Genomic DNA, 14233 nt, shown 5'->3' with positions numbered 1-14233 from the left:
AAGCATTTTGGTGGCGAAAATTCAATTTAATAACAATTTGCAGCGCACAAAAATACACTACGCTTTCAATTGGGTTAATTTAAAATAAAATCTACTTTTTTCTTATCTGGTCCGCACATTTGTGAAATTATTACGTAGTATATTAAGTAATAGTCGCCTGCATGCGGGCACGCTTCCAACCGCTGGAGAGGAGCGGACCACCACAGAGTTCGCGAAATTTCATTAATAGAATTTGATAACCTTTAATGCTATCAGAAAGTTATAAATATGCGCATAAGCAAGCGAAGTATTTAATTTTAGCGCTAAATATGTGATTATGTTAAATTTAGATTAATTTCGATTAAAATTTTGTTAAACGTTTGCATAAGCTAACACACATTTGTTTGTAAGAATATTGCTCTTAGTCCAATATTTGCATACATATGTATTGTATTATGTCATATTTCAAAAATAATTTGCATTCTAATCAGTCTACGCACTCAAACGCTGTGGCTAAAGCTAAATTTGCATTCGGTTGTAGATTTCTGGCGGTGACAGTAACTAGTTACAACCTACTTTACAAGTGGTAACAACGTAAACCGTTAAGAAAACAAATTTTATAGCCTCACCAGGGCATATTAAATTTGTCACGAAGGTTGCGGAACACAGAATGAAACGTCGAAGCGGGGAAGCGAGACGAGCTGACTCGATCTCCTTCTGTATATACTTACGTGAATATTTAAGGTATGGATTTGAAATTGTGCACACGTTTCTTTCCCCTCGAAATTTGGCATTTATTATTTTCCAAGCCAAATCTATAATCTACGAATATATTGTTGAGATCGGACCACTACTGCATATAGCTGCCATACAAACTGAACGATCAAAATTAAGTCCTTATATGGAAAACTGTTTTATTTGACAAGGTATCTTTACGAAATTTGGCATAAATTATCATAAAAAGCACTGCTACCATTTACGAACAAATTGTTCAGATCGGCTCACTATAGCATATAGCTGCCATACAAATTGAACGATCAAAATGAAGTCCTTGTATGGAAGACTTTTTTATTTGAAAAGTTATCTTCACGAAATTTGGCATACAATATTTTCCAAACCAAATCTATAATTTACGAAAAAATTGTTCAGATCGGACCACTATTGCACATAGCTGCCATACAAACTGATCCATCAAAATCAGTAGTTTTTAGGTGACGCTGCTGAAAATATAATAACTTGTCAAATTTTGACCATAAATATGCTAGTTTATGATTTTATACAATAGTTCAAAATAGATAACACTCTAGTTCATTTTAAATGTTCATTCTAGCTATGCACCCACGTCACCATGTTCTGCTTCTAAGTCAACTTTCCAAAAAATGTTATTGCTCTAATGCTTTTCTGACTAGTTCCATATTTGCCAGCGAATTCGTATTCATACTTGTTTGCAGTGGCTTTGTAGAGTTGCAAATGCATATTTACTTTGCGTGTTACTTTATAAATACATACATATGTATGCATGGATGTGTGTGTATTTGTGAAAAGTAACCCATTGGCTCGGTTCAATTAAATTCTTATTTGATTTACAGCTAATGATCCACAGAGGCAGCTTGTGCCTCGAAAAACAACAATTACTGCTGATTATAATAGTTGTAGTTTGCAGTGATTTGATTGCATTGAAAAAATATATTAACTATTTGCATGTGTGTGTGTCGGTCCACATTTGTAATCGCAACAAGTAATCATTTGCAAACAACAATAGCGCACATTTTAATTAACATTATTTACAAGTGTAAATGCCTATGCATGTCACACATACATACATACATATGATATGAAGAGTAAACGTTAGGGTAGGTCAGTGTTTTTCGAAAAAACAAAAAATTATGTTTGCGTTGGCAAAAAACTTTAGAAACCGCGCGTATGCATAAATTATGGTCAGAATTTTTTCACACAAAACAATTTTTATATTTTTTTATTTTATAAATTTTTTTTAATTTTATTATTTTTTTTTAATTTTAAAATATTTTTTTTTTTACTTTTTATTTTATAGTAATTTTTGTTACTATTTATTTATTTAATTTTTAAATGTTATTCTTTTAATTTTTTTAATGTTTCTAATATATTTTTCAATATACTTTTTATTTCCTACTTTTTTTATACATACTTATATTTATTTATTATATGTATTATATTTATTTTATATGCACATACTCACATATGTACATATGTACTTTTTTGGATATAATTTCTTATAATTTTAACATTTTTTTGTTACAAATCTAAATATAGTTACATATCTATAATATCTGACTAAAACTTTGGAATTGTAAATTATTTTTTTTTATCTATTTTTTTCTTTTTTTTTAAATTAATTTTTTCAATTTTATTTTATAATTTTTTTATTATTTTATAATTTTTTAAATATAGTTTTATTTTATATATTAAATTTTTTTTAGATTTTTTATTATTTTTTTATTCTTAATTTCGATTTGGATACAATTAATTATTTTTCTTCTTTCGACGTGTTTTTTTCAATAAATTTTCCAATAAGATTGTATAAATCTCGTTTTCCATTATTTTTCTCGAATTGCTGAAAGGAAAAATCTAATCGAAACCCGAAAAAAAACCCAAAACAAATATTTAAAATAACATTTTGTTAATAATTTTTTTTTGTATAAATTGTTTTTAAAAATTTTTCAACATTTTTTTTTTAATATTTTATTAATATTTTTTTTATCTTTTTTTATATATTTTTCTATTTTATTTTACATGCATTTTTTATTTCAAAAGAAAGAAATTTTTAAATAGACTAACAAAAAAATCACTTCATCAGTTCACCCTAATTTACACAATCTCTACTAATCTAATTACTTATCGCCATAAGCTTATTTAATTATTAAAGTTTTAGTTAGGCTTCGATCCGCGCTATGTAAATATGTACTTATTTATAAATACTTAGTGCATTACGCCTATGAAATAATTAAAAACTCATTGATTATCGTCGGGATTTGGCTTGCTGATCTGTCACTTATCACTCTCGCGTACATACTTACATAGTATGTACTACATATAGAGTTGTTTATTATTGTGCATGGCACTCGTGCTTTCAACGACTGTCTGCGCTTTGACAGGCGCCCCGCTTTAGGCATCACTGAAACTCGGTTCTGCGATAACAGGCGCTGTCATACCATAGCGTGCTATATTTATGGGCTTCTACATTTAACAAATATAAACTTATACAAACATATAAACATACATACATATGTACATATGTGTGTGCTTATTTAATGTTGTTAATTATGTATATTTACCCATTGCTTTTGCTTGAGGGCGTTGTACTTACATTTTTATCAACATTAAAAATGCTGTCTGCTCGCATGTAGCACATGTCTACACACCATAAGTGTTGCCTTCCCCTGCCGTTAAGCATTTTCTACGATTTGCAATTCTTTGTTGGCGCTCGACCCTCAGATGCGGCTGATAATGTGCGTCTAGTGATAATTTTTGATAAGTTTATTAATTATTTTATTAATTCGCGCTATTTATTTATTTTTTCTTTTTTTGTAGGTATGCGTATGACCATGTCGACGGCATCAACGATGACAGCACGCATTCAACGCAAAGGCTTTCGTACGCCCTCGAAGCGATATCCGGGCAAGGCGATACCTAGTAAATTGCATTCTGTTTCGCGGGTATGTATTTATGCAATAAATATATATTTTATAAAGTTATTAGTAAATCGAAATCATTCAAATAAACATTGAGGTAGTATTCACTTTGAATTATGTATTATATGTTTCTAAACCTGGTGGGACGGAGATATTTGATTGAAATAAACTACTGTATCAATTGTTTTCAAAATTTTGAGAGTATGTTTATACTGACATATTATAAGAATTTACAGTAAAATTAAAAAAAGAATCGTAAACGCTAATTCCGAAATTTTTTTATTAAATTGGATGGTAGTATGCGTAACTCAAAAGCTGACAATATTGCGGCATTTAAAAAAAGTTGAATTTTACTCAAAATTTTAGTAATTTTTTGCTCGACCAGATCAAAAAACTATATACAGTACGTACTGAAAAAATTTGATAGTTTTCCAATAACTAATCTGAGTGTTTACGCTAGGTGTGCCACTTGAGGTATTATTGTAGAAAATGTTACCTTCTTAAAATGATAGCATGTCTTATTCCAACAATGGATTATTCTCCGATTCCCTTAGCATTGTGTTACTTTTAAAATAGTTAAATTAAATTAATGCTCATGTAGATTATAATAAATGGCGTATTGGTTTATCTCGATAAATACACTACTATTTGATATTGTTTTTCTTGTCACAGTGTTCGCCCTGTGTTATTTTATTTTTATTTACATTTACTTTGCCAACTAGTTTAAAATTTAGAGTGGTGAGGAATTATTTTTGAAACAAAATGTAATACCACGTAGTAAAAATATTGTAAATTAGTAAAATTTTGGAAATATAATTGTTTTTCACTTCAATTCACTTAAAAAAAAATATATATTCTTTAGGGATTATAGTGACAATGAGTACAGGTTATTAACGTTAAACCGTGCATTGTATGATGGTTTTTGCCAAAAAATTAAAATAAATTCAGCTAACTACAGAAAATTATGATCTAAAGTCCTTATGATTCCTTAACTATTACTAATGCCAACACCCAAATTCTTTTTAGATTGGTCCTGGTAAGTTGGTGCCTGGCAAGCGTTTCCCACCACGACCACATCCACCACCCTGCGACAATTCCAATGATAGCGGTTTTGGCTTCGATCAGCATGTTGAAGTACAGCATCAGCAACAACTGCAAGCCCATCATCACCTGCATTCGGCCAGTGGTAGTAGCGCCAGCAGCAGCAGTAGCAGCAGCAGCAGTAGTAGTGGTAGTCCAGGCAACAGTAGCGATATTATGCAGAACAACAACAACACTGCCACCAATCTAAGCATCAATAATAATAACACCAGTAGCAGCGGTGGTCATCATCATGGTAATAACCATCATCATCATCATCATGGACATGGTCATCACCACAGCTCGTCGGCAATGCCGCACTCGGCGCATGTCATACGTGCCATACCGGCCTCAAGGTATGTACACAGCGCATAATATTATAACGAAATATTATAGGCTTTTTTAGACTTAATCATGATTGTATGCTCATTCATGCCCATCCTTACACGAACTCTCTCTCCCTGGTGACATGCTCGCACACAGGCGCCTTATGTGTTTGTGTTTTTTTTTTTTATTATTTTATTAGCATGCAACTTTTTCTGGAAAATGTTTGTACTTTTGTTTATTTTTTATACAAAATCCTGCTGTCAATTTTGTTGATCAAAATTTAATACTTATTCGATTTTTGTGTTATTCTGCGGTTGTAAGTCGGAGAGTAAAAAAACAGACTCTGTTATAAATTCACAATTGTTATTGCATTTTATTGCAATTTTTTTGCCTATTGCTATTTTCAATGAATTTTATTGCAATTATTTCACTAACTGATAGTTTCATATGTGGATGCATTCTTAGTTTATTTTTTTGATATTTTTTTCAGTTGCTTTGCAACCGTGTTGTTTACATAGTTGGTTCTGCCAAGCAATTCAAGTATTATATATAATATTGTCTGTATATTTTTCACTGTTTCTGGGTGCATATTTACACTTTCTGTTTAGTTTTTCAATTTGATGCGGCTTTATACATAGTTATTTGCACGCCAATCAACTTTGTGATCAAATATTTTTCTAATATTTTGACTTTCATTGTACAGGGTGTACTAGAGTTAGTAATTCAGCAAGTGAATAAAAAATTAGGAAAATATTAAGGAAAATAATAATTTGTATGGTTAATTTGAAATAATACAAAAAAGTAACAAAACAAATATTTGTAATAAAAATTCCGCGAAAAAATTTTATAATTCTTAACTGAATATTGAAATAATTTAATTAATTAAGCATTGAAAAAAATCCAAAATTTTTGAAAAAGTAAAAGAAAAAGTTCCTCTTCTTCATTTAATCTCCTCCTTAATTTTTACAATAAATCGCTTTTTAGTCGCATACATACATTACTGTCCATTTGGGTATATTATTTGCATACATACATTTTTTATATAGTAACAAAAATGTTTATCTTCAGACGAAACTAACCCATCCAACCTATTCTTCAATGTATACACTGTAAATAACGTACTTAAGGCCCACATCCGCTTCACGTGAACTTCTGCTTATCTTAAAAACGGCCCTTCAATTGTATAACTCATGAAATTTTCTAGTACGAAAATGAGATTAAAATTCGTTTGCCCTTATCAGTGCCAAAATGAAAATAACAACAACTTCAAACAAATCACATTTTTTCTTGTTGGAGGGTTACTTCACTCGATTTGTTTTTGTCTGTAGGGTGATGAAAGACACTACACAAATTGTTGCTGTTGTTGTAGACTTTTACATGCCTATCTACAAAGAACAATCTTCACTATTTATTGTAACTACAAAGCAATTGAGGTATACTTTGCGTTTGTTTGCACGCAACTCAAAAGCGTTGCTGCGATAACTTGGCATGAGGTGAGTGGGCAAGCAAACGGAATGATTGTAGGTCATGGTGACAATAGAGCCTTTGGCCGCTGTTTGTGTATGTACATACGTGGCTATGTGCGGCGATCTGTATGAGCGGCCGTCAAGTACATTACTGTAAGTGTATTAGTAATTGCATTTTACAATACACATGTACATATGTACATATGTAAACATTTTATTTTTGCAAACAATTCATATATTACACACTGTGTTGTTGATTCTAAGCAGGTGCTGTTGTTCATGTACTACGCCGCTGTTACAGCAGTTTTATTTAATTTGTTTACATTTACTGTTTCTGCAACGGATCGTTGTATGAGAGCAATAATGTTATATACTCGCATAAGCAGACTCTCGCTACATATCGATATCTTATCAGTCACAATGACGACAACGGGGGGAAAAATCACGAAAATTATTGTTGTTGTTTATTAGTGTAGTAAAATAGCAGGTCCAACGCTAGGTAACAGGTAATAAACTGCCGGCTTATCAGTTAAGTGTATATACTCGTAGTATTAATGCATGTATGGAGTTCGCTCGACGCAAATCATTGTTGTCAACCGAAAGTGTTTCTAATGGTTGGGGATTAAATAAAAAATGAAAGTTTCAATAACCCAAACAAAGCAATAAAAGTTGTTTGATATGTTTTGTGTTGTATTCCAGATGGCCAATTAAATAGTCTAGGTTATTTGTGGAAGTGCTCATCTATCAGGCATGTACATGTAAAAAGAGTGCTGCCTTAAAGGACTACATTAATCAATTATTTATCAACAGGAATTATATGTATATGTATATGTATATTGTTATTTTATTAAATTTACTTCTTTTGTAATTTTTGAAAAACTAAATTTCGCTGTTTTTTAGTAAACTAATTACGTTTCAAGAGGAAATGTAAATAACTCTCGAAAGTACACGGTGTATTAATGAAGAAAAGACTAATGTATCTGGGACTTAAGTATGTTAATTTCAAAAATGATCAGGGTAACAAGCTAAATCGATATAGTTATGTCCGTCTGTATTTACGCGAACTCAGAGCTCATAATATAATACCTAAATTTTCATCTGTGAAGAGTATTATAGCTTTGGTGTAGCCAGATTTAACGTTTTTTCTTGTTTGTAAATAAAAAAACAATGTGTCGCCCCGTAAATATTTGCTATATCCAAATATTTAATAAACGTCTGGTCGAACTAAGTCACTCTTCTATTTAATAAAAAGCTCTAAGGTCTGCCAAAACACAAATATACGCACTTAGTTGCTTATAGATAAATAATTTTGGAAGACTGCAGGTGATAACGAATAACTTAAGTGAGCTGAAACGCACACGAGACACCGGGAGCTTATTTCGCAATATTTTAGAAATTACTCAAGTTGTTGATTTTTAATTTTTATATTATCATTTATTTTATTTACCTTAGGTATTTTTTATTTAGTTTTTGTTTTGCTATGTGCTTCGCGTCGGTGCTTAATTTCAAATCAAATGCCCAATAGCCTGTTTAGGATTTTCACACATGCATATGTTTGCACATTTACTTGTACGAGTATATGCAAGTGTATGCAATTGGGAAATATACAAGTAGACAGCTGTTTTTTTTAATTTAATCTTTATTTTTATTTTTGTTGAGGCAGTTCATGTTTGCAACTTGTTGGCGTCACACAAACGCTCCAATCGAAAAGCTTCTAAGTATGAATTATACGCTATTTATATTGTATATGTGCATGTTTGCACGCTATACACATACATACAAATATAGATATGTATGTATGTATGAATGTTTGTGAATCGCACTTTCAGGTTTTCTGTCTGACCGTATCGCCACTTTGAAATCTTCACTTGAGTTTCTACGTAAATACATATTTTTTTGTTGATTTTCTGTTTATTTGTTTTAGTTTAAAGTAGGCAAACGGCAATACCTTAGTTACATATTTGAGTTTTCATTTATATTGTACACATATACATACATAAGTATTTATTTTGATAAATTGTTCTAGTTTATTTGAATTCACTACGAATTTTCGTAATTAAATGCAAAGAAAAGTGTTTAATTCATAGCTGACGCAACTTGGTCTAGTTAAAAAAATCTTTAATGACACAAGTTACAAAGTTGTGAATTATTAAAGCGCTAAAGTAATTACTTTTATATAATTTACTTTAAAAAAATTTTTAGTGTATGCAATTTTTCTTTTTAATTCAAATTTTTATTATTAATACATTCCATCCACCCTGTGGTGTACCTCTGTATACATACTTATTCCATTTAGTGAAATTTGTACCTAGATATGCTGCTTTCAAGTCATTTTTCAAAAATCAATAAATTTCAAACGTCGTTATTTACATACAATATATGTATGTATTCATGAACATAAATGCCCAATTTTCATGTGCTTGCGCCTCCGCCAATTGAATGCCCACGCTCCGTTGACAGAGCCTAACACGTGCCCAGTTGTCGAAGGCTTTTTGGTTATTAGAACAATCATGCATATATTGAGTGCTAGTTTTTTAAACAAACAATTCAACAAACTTATGTACATACATATATATTATACATTGTTGCTGTTTTGTTTGAACTAGTGCCTAATTAATGTATAGAGTATGCTCTGTTTATTTTTACCTTAATTCTCCTTGGGGAAGTGGAGAGTGCTTTTTATATAAAATCGACAGATACATATAAACATATGTATGTATATTTACATACATAGAGCTGTGTATAATTGTTTGTGTACATATCTAAGTATATCCACGCAACCATTAAGCTATTAGGCACATATCGGCACGTGTCGCAGTGTTTTAGTTAAACATTCGTAGTACATACATACTTACTATATTTGATCATAGGCTTCATAGCCAGGTCAATAGCCGAAAATCACAACAAAGTGCTAATGGTGCAAATTAAGGGCTAAATCAATTTGAGTTTCTAACTCATGGACATACATGCATTCACACATGTTTATACATACTTATGTATATACGTATAATATATACATATGTACATACATACATAAGTATACATAATACAAATGTGTATTTTATTTCCACTGAAATTTCCTTCTTCCTTATGAAAAAATTAGGTTACTGGAAAGTCGTTTGTTTTTTAACATCATCATAGTTGATAAAGCTAATTTTTTCAAGTTAAAAAATTTCTTCAAGCGCCATTCTCCAATTGTTATGAAATTATATACAAGTATGTAGTATGCTTGCAAGTCAAAATCATTTTTTGTGGTTTTTAAGAGGTCGTTTCATTTTGAAAACTATTAGGTTCTGTTGACCCCATATGTATGTACATATGTATGTATATACATACATATAAAAGAAATAGCATAATCGTTTAAAAAGTAAAATCTCTAATATATATCTACCATAGATACATTTTTTCAATTTCATTAAAATGTATAAATTGGCAACCTTGAATGGTGACAAATTTTTGATTTTCAAAAGCTACTGTAAATTTGTATCACCCTATAAGCTAAATGAACCCAAAAAGTGACAGTTTAAAAAAAATACAAATTAAAAACACGGTTAAAATGTGAATTTTGAGTTTTGTAAAATTATAATTTCAAAAGAAAAAAAAGAAATAATAATTTTATTTTTGATAAAATTAAGGAAATTTTAGTCTTACCGATACTACAACTATAAAAAATAATACATTACTAATTTACTTTATTTTTAAAAACATATTTATTATACATATGTATGTACATACATATTTTCTAATTTTCCAAACAATTTAAATTTTTCATTAAGAAGTTGGGCGTTAAATGTTAACTGTATTATAATACAATAAACAGCAAACTCTCTACCCACAAAATATTCGCCATATATTTATATTACTTATGCAATACACGTGCGTCTTAAATCTTATAAAAAGCTTATTGACAAACATAAAACTAATTGCTTCCATTCAATGCAAACACATACATACATTCTAACATCAACGCCTGCGACAAAAATATACCAAAATAAACATAAATACACGCCACCGCCAATTTACGCCACCAACAACAACACCGCCACATACGCATGTACTTGTGTGTAGTTCAACACCCAGCAAGAAATTACCATTTGTCAACTCCACGGACGATGAGGACTATTTTGAAGATTTTTGTACTGATGACTCCAGCGATTACTATCGCAAGCGCTTGAATTCGGATTCTAACAGTCAGCCGCTCAGTGGCAGTAATCAAAATCAAACCACACAACAACAGCAACCACAACAACCACAATATGCGGAAGACAATTCAACGAGTACGAAGCGTAGAAAGCTCGAAAGCTTTGTGGAGCTCGACAATGACGATGCGTGTAGCGAAGATGCTTTTATACGAAAAATTGCTAGCGCCACCAATTTGGAAGCGCCAACCGTTGAAGCACCGCCACCAACACTGATGCTGTTGCCCACAGTGGCGCCCACAAAGTAAGAGAATTTTGTTTGCTTTGTTTAATTTTGCTTCAACTAAAACCAAAATTTTATTTGTATACACGATTTTTTTTCGATTTTATATGTACATATGTATTTTTATGTGTTCTCTAAACAAAATTGCTGAAAGCGCAAACCTGGAACTTTATTTATCTACTATCTATTAACAGTTTTCTGTGCCGAAAAAAGTTTGTGTGAATTTTTATAAAAAAGTGGATGTACATACTTACACTTTCTGTTTCTTTCTTAAAGTGTATGTACATAAACTACATACTATATATTTATCTCAACTCGTCCTAACCTCTAATTGTATCATTACCTGTATGTATTAAGGAGACACGAAGTACACGAAGCTACACTATAGTCACTGCCATTTCATGCTCATCTTAACTTTTTCGAAAATTCAAAAAAAAAAAAAATAAAAACTTTTATCAATTTTTTACCACGCATTCTTAATATTTTTCCTCTCTCTCTCTCTTTTTTGCAGATTTATACCAACAGGTCCTCGCGCCATGACCAGAGTGGCACACAAGCGCCAACCGGCGGTGCCACAAAATACTATAGTGACCTCATCGAATGGACGTGTGCAGCTGGAAATTGTCTCTCAGCCAGAGCAACAGCATCGTGCGCGGTAAGTTGGTTTATGCGATCGACTATATGTTGACTATTTGACCAAATATTTTCTCATTCGATTTTTTGCAGTTATCAGACTGAAGGCAGCCGTGGCGCTGTTAAAGATCGTAGCGGCAATGGTTTCCCTATCGTGCGTCTCACCGGCTACAACAAGCCCGCTGTGTTGCAAGTATTCATTGGCACCGATATCGGCCGCGTGGCACCACACATGTTCTATCAAGCCTGCAAAGTGGCTGGTAAAAACTCCACACAGTGTAATGAGAAGAAAGTGGACGGCACCATGGTCATTGAGATCGATTTTAAACCAGAGTCTGATATGACAGTTACTTGCGATTGCGTTGGCATACTCAAGGTGCGTTCCCTCACCACGGTGTTGTTATTAATACTAATATTTTGTTAAATGTCATTTATCTTTTAGGAACGCAACGTTGATGTAGAACACCGATTTCCGGATCATTTGGCGCAGAAGAATAAAAAGAAATCAACACGCTGCCGCATGGTATTCCGCACACAGCTAACACATGAAGATGGCACCTTGGAAATGCTACAAGTCTGCTCAAATCCTATTATTTGTAGTAAGTTTCTTAAATCACAGATTAATTTTCATATTTTTATAAGAATGAGTTGTTGGGGACGGGCGAAGAAAAAATAGTAGGAAATTGTTAAAAGAAATAGTAATAATTTTTAATTAGATAAAATTTAAAAAGTTTTCCAAAAATTCTTGTATCGATATTTTCTAAATCCAGCCAAAAACGAAGAAAACTACTAACACAATAAGTGCAAAATATTATAATTTTGTTTTCGCTTTTACTATAAAGTAAAGGAACAGGACTAACTTATTCAAAAATATCATTTTATTTATATAGAAATTTAACTTCATATATTTCAGTTTAAAGAATGATGTGTGGCCTCTTCAAATATACTTGAAATATTAATCCTGCATAAGAAATCCTTCGGTGAAAGTGAAATTAAATTTTTTTTCTTGTTTTTTCGCTTTTGAGAGAAATTAAAAAAAGAGGCCATATGTTATTCAAGCATATTTTAGTTAAAAAGTGAGGTGTGGTTCTGCTAAGTTATTTATAAATTAACCCTGTATAAGAAACCTATATTTTTGTGCAAATCATCATAACCTCATTTTTCCTCCTCCCTGCAGCGCAACCACCAGGTGTACCGGAAATATGCAAAAAGTCACTGACTTCATGTCCAGTAGATGGTGGACTCGAACTCTTCATTATCGGCAAGAATTTTCTGAAAGACACACATGTGCTCTTCCAAGAGACCTACGAGAGTGTGCCGCCAAATGAAGTTGCAACAGAATTGGCTGTGCGACAGCATTTAGGAGGTGCTTTGTGGGAGCAAACCGTGCTGCCAGATAAGGAATATTTACAACAGGTCAGTCTTGCTTTTTATTCTTTATATAAAATTTAATTAACAATATCTCTACCTCCCCCCAACAGACTCATTTGGTGTGCGTTGTGCCACCCTATATACATCAGAATATACTCAAACCAGTCACTGTGCAATTGGTAATTATATCCAGTGGCAAAAAGAGCGAGCCACACGCATTCGTTTACACGCCAAAAGGTAGTTACACGACCTTGGCAGCTGCAACCACATTAAGCTCAGCGGCATTGCATGGTAGCTTATCAGCGGCACAAGGTATTTATTTGTTTATTTTACATTTAGCTTTTAAAACAATTTTTATTTAAAACGAGAAGTGAAAAAATATAGGAAACAGGCGAACAAAACAATGAAAGATAGAGAGAGTACATTTAATGAGTAGACAGGTTGGCAGGCAGGCAGTTTGAGGTTAGAAATAAAAACTTTCGTTATAAAACAAACAAAAACATAGATTAAATGAAAATTACGCAATTGCATATTAATTGGAAAAATTACTATTATATATAAAAAAAACGCATAAAATAATAAACATATTTTTAAAATTATGACACGTCATATATAAGACTTAAATAGTTTATAGCATGAGGTTACTGTTTCAAAAATACCAAAAAAATCATATATAAGGCAGACTTTTTTTATATAGTAGTACGTACCTTTACGTAATTTATTTGCAGTTTACTTATAGCAGCAAAATCTAGTTGTCACATACCCCCAACTTTGCACAGAGCTGCGTGCCACAATCGGAATAATTGCATACATCTTTCACAGGCAGCGTGAAATTTACTGCGATATTTCATAGATATGGCAATAATTTCTAGCTTTTACGTGTTTAATTTATTATTTCCTGAAATGCTAAATTAAATCGCTGATGTCGATTCATGCAAATTACAATTTTTTTCTGTTAAAACCGTTTCCTTTAAAAATTTGTCTTCTATAGTTTATAATTTGTTTGTTTTTGTTACAAAGTTAGTGAAAGAAAAAAAGAAAAAGTAATTAAACTCGTTCTATATATTTATTATATGCTTGCAAACACATAACTACACGTAAATCATTGAAAAAGTGCAACCAATTGAAATATCGCATAAATTTTACTTATATAATTTCTAAGTTCAACGATAAAAAAAATCTATTTTTAAGCGTGCAAACAATATAGCAGTTAAATTAATACAATATTTATATAAAAATTAAGTATATACAAACCAGCAATTGCCGACGAAGCCCTAAAAAGCT

The 14233-nt window shown here is 31.5% G+C and overlaps 1 protein-coding gene across 6 annotated transcripts in view; it reads left to right on the top strand.

The window, feature by feature from the left end:
* Positions 1-14233, top strand: part of LOC105226928 (nuclear factor of activated T-cells 5) — a 40898-nt gene that overhangs the window by 13876 nt on the left and 12789 nt on the right. For 5 of the 6 annotated variants that reach the window (XM_019990565.3, XM_049455590.1, XM_011206062.4 and 2 more), the window contains exons 3-10: positions 3550-3674; positions 4677-5086; positions 10592-10966; positions 11457-11600; positions 11672-11954; positions 12021-12177; positions 12756-12994; positions 13060-13261. In XM_019990565.3, the coding sequence (XP_019846124.2) occupies positions 3550-3674; positions 4677-5086; positions 10592-10966; positions 11457-11600; positions 11672-11954; positions 12021-12177; positions 12756-12994; positions 13060-13261 (1935 nt within the window). The remainder of the gene's footprint in view (positions 1-3549; positions 3675-4676; positions 5087-10591; positions 10967-11456; positions 11601-11671; positions 11955-12020; positions 12178-12755; positions 12995-13059; positions 13262-14233) is intronic. The other variant, XM_019990567.3, reaches the window with a different exon arrangement.

Source organism: Bactrocera dorsalis, chromosome 4 (assembly GCF_023373825.1).
Source record: "Bactrocera dorsalis isolate Fly_Bdor chromosome 4, ASM2337382v1, whole genome shotgun sequence".
NCBI lineage: Eukaryota > Metazoa > Arthropoda > Insecta > Diptera > Tephritidae > Bactrocera > Bactrocera dorsalis.
This window is presented reverse-complemented; position numbering and strand designations above follow the sequence as displayed.